Source organism: Saccopteryx leptura, chromosome 3 (genome assembly GCF_036850995.1).
Source record: "Saccopteryx leptura isolate mSacLep1 chromosome 3, mSacLep1_pri_phased_curated, whole genome shotgun sequence".
NCBI classification, from domain to species: domain Eukaryota; kingdom Metazoa; phylum Chordata; class Mammalia; order Chiroptera; family Emballonuridae; genus Saccopteryx; species Saccopteryx leptura.
Genome location: NC_089505.1, coordinates 121,515,190 through 121,525,883, shown reverse-complemented (window position 1 = coordinate 121,525,883; position 10,694 = coordinate 121,515,190). Strand labels below are relative to the sequence as shown.

The 10,694-nt window shown below is 57.9% G+C and overlaps 1 protein-coding gene across 4 annotated transcripts; it reads left to right on the top strand.

The window, feature by feature from the left end:
• Nucleotides 1-367: 367 nt before the first annotated feature.
• PDZK1IP1 (PDZK1 interacting protein 1) lies at nt 368-8,213 on the top strand. 4 transcript variants are annotated; one of them, XM_066376212.1, is made up of 5 exons: nt 368-390; nt 1,052-1,223; nt 3,622-3,730; nt 6,858-6,953; nt 7,803-8,213. In XM_066376212.1, the coding sequence occupies exons 2-5, from the start codon at nt 1,160-1,162 to the stop codon at nt 7,873-7,875; spliced, it is 342 nt and encodes a 113-aa protein (XP_066232309.1). In that variant the 5' UTR covers nt 368-390; nt 1,052-1,159; the 3' UTR covers nt 7,876-8,213. The 4 variants fall into 4 exon arrangements, with proteins under 4 accessions (XP_066232309.1, XP_066232305.1, XP_066232307.1 ...); XM_066376208.1 differs by lacking the exon at nt 368-390 and adding an exon at nt 405-562; XM_066376210.1 differs by lacking the exon at nt 368-390 and adding an exon at nt 408-567.
• The last annotated feature ends 2,481 nt before the right edge of the window (nt 8,214-10,694 follow it).

Sequence of the window (10,694 nt, the reverse complement as noted above, 5' to 3'; positions counted from 1 at the left end):
CTTCTTTCTTGTTGCCTATAGAGCTGGACTCTCAGCATCTGGCTTCCAGCACTCCTGGGGAGTGGGACAGGAAGACCCAGCTGAACCCTTGGCCCCAGGCCTCGACAGGTACTTGAGTTATTCTCAGTTCCTGAGTTGGAAGGCCTGATAGACTCCATGTGATCCTAGGGGTTGAAAGCCCAGGAGTTCAGGGCCCCAGATTAGAGCTTGCCACCTGAGGGTGTCTTTCCTTTGCCCCCCACAGCAGGGTTGTGTTCCGCTGTTTCCCTGTGAGGGGTGGAGGTGGGTCAGAGGTATGTGCAGAGACTTCTGACCAAGCCCACATCTTGTCCCAGGGTAGCCCCACCCAGATTCCAGGAACCACATCTGGGGCCAAGAAAAAGAGCTGAGGTGAGCCAGTCAGCTGGGCTGGGAGGGGAGGCTGGGGACCGGGGACCTTAGGCTCTCTATCATGACCCCCATGGGAGAGTGTGGATTTAGAGAGCTACTGAGCTGAGTCGGGGTTAGAGGGACAGAAGCCAGGACTGTGTCCCAGGACTGGGTCTTGGCTGAGTAAGGACAGGTGAGGTGAGAGCAGGAAATAGGCCGGGCTCTATGGGAGGGGGAGTGGGCAGCTTTGACCTTTTCCTGGTCTCTGGGGTTTCCCCACTCTCCCTAAACCAGTCAGCAAATTTCTTAATACTACTGTCTGCCTTCCAAGAGGCCCTACCCGCTGGGCTCATTCAAGGCAGGAGCAACAATGTGTCACTGCTTTTCCCAGAGCCCAACTCCCCCACCTCCAAGAAGGGGAAGCTGATGTAAAAACTCTGGGAAGGCCTGGGGCTTGGAGCTGAGGCCTCCACTCTCCCACTCTCCACGTCATCCTGGCCCGCAGACCCACTTCCTTAGTCAGCCTCTGAAAGGTGACCTCAAATGCCAGCTCCAGTGGGCTGGGCACGGGCCAGGGAGGCCAGGCCTGGCAGCTCATTACCATGGGAGGGAGGGTAGTTTCTCTCCACCTTCTCTCCTCCTTCCTCCTTGGCCCTCTTCCTTACCAGCTCGTCTCCTCCAGGGCCAGACCGAGCTCGCTCTGGTCTCAGCACACACCTGCAGCCCCGCTACTGCTCCGGGATCCCAGGCGCCAGCAGCCGGAGGGAAGGCCCAGGAGCTGCCTGCAGCCATGTCAGCCCTCAGCCTGGTCATGCTGGGCCTGCTTGCGGCAGTGCCGCCCGCCAGCTGTCAAGGTTAGCACAGGGCTGGGTCTGCAAGGTGGCTGTGGTGCAGAGGGCTGGGCTGGGTGCTGGCAACGCAGGTGTGGAGGGGGGTGTCTCTGGCCTCTGTCACCACCCTTGACACCTGTAGTATGAAGGGATGAGCGGGGGCTTGGCTCATGGAGGAAACTCCAAAGGCAGAGACCTTGAAACCAGGCTTCTGCCTGTGACTTGTTTTCCGGGAGTGAGAAATGCAGGCAACAGGGGAAATGTTGGGTCTAGGGTTGGAGAGATGAGTTGAGACCCAAGCTCTCGGAGCAGGAGTTTCCTTAGAGATAGCTGGGTCCGAGAAAGGCGGTCAGGGGCCATAATGAGGGTGAGGGTGAGGCCTGAGCCACTTGTTCCAGGGGAGGAGCAGAGCCATCACTGGTGTGCCCAGGGCTTTGCCCTAAGCCCTTGTTTCACTTTCTTGGGCTTTGGTAGGGGACAGCGCCCCTACCAGTGTGGCCCCCACTATGTACCTGAACTCTTTGTCCAGCTCTGCCTGTGTCTTGCTGTGTAGCCTTGAGTGAATCACTGCCCTTCTCAGATACTTAGTTTCCTCATCCGTAAGATGAAGACAATAAACTGCCCTGCCTACCTCCCAGGGTGGCTGCCACCACCTCAGAGGTGTGACAGGGCTTGGCCCCGGGCAAGGGCAGGTGGAGAGCACCACACCCTGAGATCAGGTGCCTGCCCTGCACTGCCAGGCCACCTCTGCGGCCACAGTCCGGGGACTCTGCAGGTGGGATTTGGGTCCAAAGGGGACTGACAAGGATGCTTCCAGAACACCACTCCTTTGCAAGTGTCCTGAGCTCTCATGCAATCTGCTTCAACTCTGTCTCTTGGAAGCCTTCTTGCAAACTGAAGATCAGAGGGGTTGAATAACTTGTGTGGGTCACACAGCAGAGCAGTAGGGACAGGGCTCAGACCATCTCTCTATTACCCCAAGCTTTCCCCCTTATTCTGTGTCTCAACCCAGAACCCCATGGAGGAGGAGCAGGGACTGCAGTCCCTGGTGCATCTGGAGGGAGTTGGCTGCAGAGTTTGGAGGAAGCAGGAGAGGCCTCCCAGGGTGTGAGTCCAACTCCCAATCCTTGAGCAACAACTAACCTGAAGAAACAGTGGGTCTAAAACCATTGTTTCTTGGGAAAACAATGAGTCCAAAACATAGCTTTTCGGCAAGTATGAAACTAGGGTAACCACACTGTGAATCTTCTGTCACCAAAGGAGAGAAGCAAGATCTGACCTAGCCAGAGACCAGAGAGTTCCGAGACCTCTTCCCAATACCGGCCAGGCTCAGAGCGAGCTCAGAGGAGAGGAGAGGCAAGGCTTTCACTACAGCAAGAGAGCTCTTGAGTGAGAGTGAAGAAGAATGAGGTTTTTGATGCCTGGTGTTTTCCCCTGAAAACACAGTGTGGCACTAGGATGCAGGTGTTTTGGCTTGCAGGCAGGACCCCTCTGCATCCTCCCGCTAGCTTCTGTCCCCTCCTGATGCCTCTATGGCTGCTGTGTGCATGTCCTCTGTGGGGCTCAGGCTCATGGAGCACAGTGATGCCCAGGGAGATAAGAGCCTTTTGGGGCTGCCAGTGGCTGAGAGCAGAGACTTCTGGGAAACCTGAAAATTAGAGTGGTGTCAAGGATGGGGACTGCATTTAACCCTAAGGGTTAAAAGGCAGAAACAGTGAATGGATGGGGGCTTGACCTGGCTTAGCCTCCTAGGAACCTAGCTGGAGAAGCTGGAAGGGGCTGGGTGTTGAAGCTTCCTTCCTGGCCCCCATGACCCAGAGGGGAGCCTCTCTGTCTTGCCTTCCAAAGACATCCTGTCCCACCTTTCTATCTGGGCACCTTGGCACCCACAGCTGAGCAGTCAGGCCTGTCTCGCATTCCCATGCCCTACCCAGCACCAGAGAACCCTCTTGTTACAGAACAGGATCTTCCAGATGCCAGCACAGTCCCATTGGCTCTGGGCTGCCCCGGCTTGCTGGGAGCCGGGGAGGAAGGGAGCCGCCCCTGGCCGGCGGGGCTTAGGCTAGCTGGCCAGGGGTCTGCTCTCTGGTCTCTGGTGGCCCTGTATGTGACTCATGATTGGGGGAGGGGAGGGGAGGGCTCTATGGATCTCAGACTCAGTTTTCTGAGGCCTGTTTCCTCCTCAGCTCCTCATTCCTTCCTCCAAACATCTATCCTTTTCTTAAGCTCAGTGGAGGGTGAGATGGGTCCTCCTTCTCACCCTTGCCACCCCAGCATGGCTCCTCTGGTCCTGGTAGCTGGCTGATGGCCTCTAGCACAGGCCCCAGCCCTTGAGGTGGGAGGCCCTCCCTCCCTTGCTGGGCACTTGCAGGCCCTCTGAGGCCCAGACTACTGTAGCACCCCCTCCCTCCCCTCTTCCCAGGCCCAGGGAAGCTGCAGCCCTGGATGCAGGGCCTCATCGCTGTGGCCGTGTTCCTGGTCCTCGTTGCGATTGCCTTTGCTGTCAACCACTTCTGGTGCAAAGAAGAGCCGTGAGTGCTTCCTGGGGACCTCGGGGACTGGGCCATCCCAGGCAGGGTGGCCCCAGGACCATGGCTGCTGCTCCAGCAGCACTGAGAAGGACCTGAGAAACCCTGAGTCCAGTCCGTTCACTGTATGGAAGGGACACTGAGTCCTGGCGTCTTGGGGGACTAGAGTGCCAGCTTACTGGCTCTCAGACTGGCCTGTGATGACCGCACAGCTCCGGTGCTCCTCACTCTGCTGCGCGGAAATGCCTTCTTTTGGAGTCTCAATATTTCTGTCTGTATAGTTGGGACAGCGGCCCGGCCTGTGATGGGGCTGTGAAAATCACTGGAAAGAAAGGTTCTATCCTCTTTGGGGTCAGCTGCTGTGCCACACGCGGGGCTACAGAGGGGCAGTAGATCAGACAGCCCCTGCACTCACAGCTCCCAGACTGGCAGTGAAGGCAGATATGAAAGCAGCCGGCTTGGGACAAGTGCTGATGCTGAGGGAGTGCAGGGTGCAGCGTCGGCCTGACCTGTCTGCGGAGGGAGGGTGGCCAGAGAGGGTGGCCCTGCACCTTATCCCAAAGCCTGAAGAGTGAGGAGGAGGCAGTCTCAGGACAGTGTGGCATAGGAGGGGACTGCATGTGGCATAGGAGGGGACTGCAGTGTGGCATAGGAGGGGACTGCAGTGTGGCATAGGACGGGGACTGCAGAGTGGCATAGGAGGGGACTGCAGTGTGGCATAGGACGGGGACTGCATGTGGCATAGGAGGGGACTGCAGTGTGGCATAGGAGGGGACTGCAGTGTGGCATAGGACAGGGACTGCAGTGTGGCATAGGACGGGGACTGCGGTGTGGCATAGGACAGGGATTGCAGCGTGGCATAGGACGGGGACTGCAGTGTGGCATAGGACTGCAGTGTGGCATAGGAGAGGACTGCAGTGTGGCATAGGAGGGGACTGCAGTGTGGCATAGGACAGGGACTGCGGTGTGGCATAGGATGGGGACTGCGGTGTGGCATAGGACAGGGATTGCAGCGTGGCATAGGACGGGGACTGCAGTGTGGCATAGGACTGCAGTGTGGCATAGGAGAGGACTGCAGTGTGGCATAGGAGGGGCCTGCAGTGTGGCACAGGAGGGGCCTGCAGTGTGGCATAGGACGGGGACTGCAGTGTGGCATAGGAGGGGACTGCAGTGTGGCATAGGAGGGGACTGCAGTGTGGCATAGGACGGGGACTGCAGTGTGGCATAGGAGGGGACTGCAGTGTGGCATAGGACTGCAGTGTGGCATAGGAGGGGACTGCAGTGTGGCATAGGAGGGGACTGCAGTGTGGCATAGGACTGCAGTGTGGCATAGGAGAGGACTGCAGTGTGGCATAGGAGGGGACTGCAGTGTGGCATAGGACAGGGACTGCGGTGTGGCATAGGATGGGGACTGCGGTGTGGCATAGGACGGGGATTGCAGTGTGGCATAGGACGGGGACTGCAGTGTGGCATAGGACTGCAGTGTGGCATAGGAGGGGACTGCAGTGTGGCATAGGAGGGGTCTGCAGTGTGGCACAGGAGGGGACTGCAGCGTGGCATAGGACGGGGACTGCAGTGTGGCACAGGAGGGGACTGCAGTGTGGCATAGGAGGGGACTGCAGTGTGGCATAGGATGGGGACTGCAGTGTGGCATAGGAGGGGACTGCAGTGTGGCATAGGACTGCAGTGTGGCATAGGAGGGGACTGCAGTGTGGCATAGGAGGGGACTGCAGTGTGGCATAGGACTGCAGTGTGGCATAGGACTGCAGTGTGGCATAGGAGAGGACTGCAGTGTGGCATAGGAGGGGACTGCAGTGTGGCATAGGAGGGGACTGCAGTGTGGCATAGGACGGGGACTGCAGTGTTGCATAGGAGGGGAAGAGTGCCCCTGGGGTCCTGAGTTAGGGGCAGGGCCCCGAGGTAGAGGGGAGTAGGCTGACCCATTCTTCACTTACCAACCCTCGGGCAGGGCCGCAACTGGCCTCAGCTCTCACACAGGTGGCTTGGTGCCTTCCTGCCATGCGTGCAGTAACCCTGCGTGCGCCCAGGAGCATCTGATGGTTGGTGAGAGGGATGGAGAGGCCCAAGAAGAGCTGGTGAGGAAGACAGGGCCCTGGCAAAAGAGACCCTGGTACACCAATGCCCCAGACCGAACCGTGGGCTTTCCTCCTCTCCGGGCAGAAATCTAGTGAAAGTTTGTAAGCAGGTTGGATGAGGTGTGCCTGACCAGAACCACTCTGGCTGCCCGAGGTGGGCATGTGGGGAAGGGGCCATGCTGCAGACGAGGAGAGTGAGGCAGAGGCTGAGCAAGAGGTCAGGAGAGAGTCTGGATGGTGGAGGTGACAACGGGATGCAGAAGGGACAGGTCTGAGCTGCTTGGAGTCCAGCCCCTGGGAATTGTGGGAGAGGGACAGCAGCAGGCAAGAGGCAGGAAAGACAGGGAAACACCCAGACTTCTGGGAACCACTTCCTGAGACACAGAACATGAAAGCAGATCGGGGACAACTGCAGAGTTTATTTTGGGACCTAGTAAGTCTCAGGAGCCTGTGGGATGTCCAGGGCTAGAGGAGCCGTGGTAAGGCTCCCTGTGACCCTTGTGAAAGCCGTTTCTGGGGAAATGGGGGCAGAGGCCACACTTAGTTAGTTTAAAGGTTTAAACTTAAATAAGAGTCCAGGAGCTTTTCTCTGGAAGCACTTCCTTTCTCCTCTGAGCCCAGCTCTGTCTTCAGTGGATGGTGGCCACTTGCTCCCACTGCCCAGGGAAAGCCCTGTGGAAATCTGGGGAAGACCCCGAGTCCTACTGCATCCACTCTGGGGCCTGAGCTGAGGCCAGAAGAACAGCAGAGGGAAGCTGGGCAGTAGCTTCGGGTAGATCTTTGGCTAATTTTGCAGTGGGACCTGAGGCCCCACCGTGGAGCAGGGAGAAAGGCGTGAGGGTCCGTGGAGAGGGGCCAAATTCAGGGGCTGACAGGGGCCCTACAGGAATGAGGGACTTCTGGTAAGAGGCAGCAGCCTCTGCCCTTGGACTTGTGAGAACCAGAGCCCAGATAGGACCTTATTGGACACGTGGAGGAGGGGGAACAAAAGCAGAGGGGATCCAGAGAGCCCTACTAACGAATCCTGTCCCTAGGGAGCCTGCAAACATGGCCGTGACCATTGGAAACAAGGCAGATGGGATCCTGGTAGGAACGGAAGGAAAGTACTCCTCAGTGGCGGCCAGCTTCAGGTGAGATGCTCCAGGGGCCCATGGGGCCTCAGGACCAGGGGCTTCTGATGGGGGAGAGGGAGGTGAAGAATGGGGACTCATGTGGTGAGCGATGGGGGCTTTATGAGGACTGCAGGGCTCCATGGGAACATGCCTTGGTTTAGAGCAGGGGTCCCCAAACTACGGCCCCGCGGGCCGCATGCGGCCCCCTGAAGAAGAGGCACCTCTTTCATTGGTGGTCAGTGAGAGGAGCATAGTTCCCATTGAAATACTGGTCAGTTTGTTGATTTAAATTTACTTGTTCTTTATTTTAAATATTGTATTTGTTCCCGTTTTGTTTTTTTTTACTTTAAAACAAGGTATGTGCAGTGTGCATAGGGATTTGTTCATAGTTTTTTTTTATAGTCTGGCCCTCCAACAGTCTGAGGGACAGTGAACTGGCCCCCTGTGTAAAAAGTTTGGGGACCCCTGGTTTAGAGAAAGGGCCCAGGAAGAGGGTGGGGACTTGGTGGGGACAGGGGCTCAGTGTGTGGACTGGGACTCAGGGAGGAGTGCAGTGGGGAAAAGGGGCTCTGAAGGGTGAGTGGGAGGGCTCAGTGTGTGGAGAGAGCTCAGTGGGGAGATGGCCTCAGTGTGGGAGGCTCAGCAGTGCTTGTATGAAGGGGCTCAGTGGACGAGGAAGGTGGGGTTCAGGGAGGTGGTGCTGAGAGACCTCCAGTCTCAGGTGCACAAGACCAGATGTGGTCAGGGGAACCCCCCTTCTGGGACTGAAATGTTTATTCTGAAAGATACTGTGCTCACACGTGCAGGATGGGGCAGGGAGAAGGGGATGGGATAGAAAGTGTAATGACCCCTGTCATTCTCTTTCAGGTCCAGTGAGCATGAGAATGCCTATGAGAATGTCCTCGAGGAGGAGGGCAAGGTTCGGAGCACCCCTATGTGACTCCCGCATGTGATTGGCCCCCAACGCTGATCCTGGGCACCTGTAATCAACGCCACTCCTCTGAGCGGGAATCTACAGTAACAGGCCAACTCCTGCAACTCCGCACCTCCCTACCCTCCCGCCAATTGTCCCAGCCAGTGTCGGAATTCAGACTGTGTCTAGGCTGGGGCTTGGCTGTGGCTCTGGGATCTCCAGGGGGGCTCCCACTCAACTCAATTCTGGGGGCCCTTCCGAGGGAGCCAGTCAGCTCAGCCCCTCCCACCCTGCCTCACATTTCCTCCCCTCACTGTGGAAATGGCCCTTATTTCTGTGAAATAAAGACTTTTTGTACTTCTGAGGCTGAGGCTCGCAGGGCTCAGAAATAGCCCCTCAGGCCCCCAGACATCCCCTATCTTGTTTCTGTTTCATGACAATCACCTTCCAAAGCTGCAGTCACGGTGGCTTTGGAGGATTAGCCAGGAAGCCCTCTCTGGGAGGGCCCATGGGGCCAGGGAGCTCACCTGCTCTTCCCTTATTCCAGGCAGCACCAACCCCTCCCCCTCACCTCCATACTTGCAGGCACTGAGGTGGGTTGCTTCTCTTTCATCCACTCAGCTCCATCCCCCTCCCCATAACCTCTCCAGGTGGGCTTTGGGCATAGGCAGCACCAGGAAAGAGTCTTGGGCTAAGACTTAATAAACCCAGATTTGAGTCCCATTCCTCCACCCACCTGCTGCGTGACTTTGGGAGAGTCACCGCTTTCTCTGAACTCAGCTTCCCCTCTGGTAGGTGTGGCCAGTCTCGCCACAGAACCAGAGTAGAATCATCTTCACTGATGCCACTGACTCCCAGTCCTGGCTGGAGTGGAGTCAGGGTCCCAGTGGGAATGAAGCAGGAAGGAGAGGACAGAGGAGGCATGACAGCCACTGGCTGACCCTGGAGACCCCTCACCTCTGGACTGACAGCCACTGGCTGACCCTGGAGACCCCTCACCTCTGGACTGACAGCCACTGGCTGACCCTGGAGACCCCTCACCTCTGGACTGTCATTCTTACGGGCGCAGCCTCTGTCACTCTGTCTGGGGTGATGACCTGAGTCAGACTCACCAGGGAGGGCCCCCAGATACAGGAGAGTGGGGCTGGAGGGTAGGAGGCTGTCTACCTTGTCCCCAGGACCTCCCTGTGTCACCTGTTCCAACCTGTCACAGTCCCCTCACTTCACCATCACAGCCATTCCTCTTCTGCTCTAAGGCTTCACTCGGTAGCCCTGAGGGAGACTCATCTGAAATCTGAATTATCCCTTCTCTCCTCACTGGGGTCCAGTTTATAGCCCGCAGCATGCGAAGAGCCCTGAGCAGAGGGATGGCAGGGTCTTTGCCCAGGCCTACCCTTGCCCTGCTGTGTGAACTGGGGGCAAGTCTCCGCTCGTCTATGAGCTTCGGCTCAGTGAATTGTGGCTGCAGCACTTGTGATTCTCACTCTAGGTTTTTGCTCACGTGGCGACTGAGATGATTTTCAAGATGATTTCACTCATGTTCAAAGTATCATGAACAGAAATACTGCTTGCTCATTGAGTTTCAAGGAGCCATCACATGGGCTGATGCCTTCTTACCACATCTGCTAGCTTAAAGCCTGTGTATTCCTTTTATCTTGGCCCAGCCAAGGTTCCTCTTCCTCTAGGAAGTCTTCTTTGATTAGATCAGAGGGCAGGGCTAGGGCACCAGCCAGTCCAGCCTCCTGCTTACTGAAGGAGAGATGGAGGTTCCTAGAGGGCCGCAGCTAAGGCACCAATACCCCGTTTCTTCTCTCCAGCCCTGGTCCAGCCCTCTTGGCTGCGTGGATCTGACTCTCCTTGGATGAAGCTACATTCCCTCCCTCTGCTGCCCCCAAGTTGTCCCTGGTGGGTGGGGTGGGTTGGAGTCTGGCTCCACACCTGCTTGAGCCCAAAGGCAGAGCCACCATCCCTGTTTCCCTGCAGTGAGTGAAGCCAGCCCTTCGCACCTGTGAAGTTTAAGAGGTGGGATGGCAGGCAGAAACCGGCTCTGGTTCCTGGGGTGAACCTAGTACTCGGCCTGGGTCTCTTCAGCCCCCCCCCCCCCTCATGCTGGCAGGACCAGCATGGTGGGAATTCTGGGGGTCCTTGCAGGTGCTGCGCTGGCACTGACCCTCCTCCCCCCTACCCCTTGTTCCTGCCCTGACAGGGGGCAGAGAGCATGGAGCTGCGGCCCCGGAGCCGCCCGAGACCCCGGTCCTTATCGCTAGTTCCCACCTGCCCGCTTGGCCAGATGAGGGAGGGAAAGGAGGCTGGGCCGGGGCCAGGACGGCGCTTAATGACCCTCCGGAGGCCTAATCTCAGACTGGCAGCCGCTGAGTGGCTCAGGCTTGCTCCTGGAGGAGGCTGATAAGGCACCAGCTGGGCCCCCCACCATCTATCGGGGCTGCACAGCCAGTCCCCAGGGGGCGACGCTGACGGGGCCCGGGGACTAGAGCCTCTGGGCTGGGGCGGGGCGGGAGGTGTGCTCTCCGCCCCTGGCCCTCGGGGAGGAGATTCTGAGTTCTTGGAGTGACAGACGAGGGGGAGGGCCCGGCCCGCGGAGGGTGGGATGGGCGCGCAGGAAACCCCGAGAGGCCGGTGCTCCACGCTTTCCGGCTCCCTCCCCACCCCTTTCTACCCACTTAAGACCTCCCCGACCCAGACGGGTCTCCTCCCGGGCTTTCCCAAGCTTTATCGATCCCCGATCTCCATCACTCAGTTTCTGTCTTTTTCTGAGTGTGTCTTGGCTTCTGTTTTTTATCTCCATTTCCTTGTCTCTGTCCGCCCCCCCCCCCCAACCTTTTCCC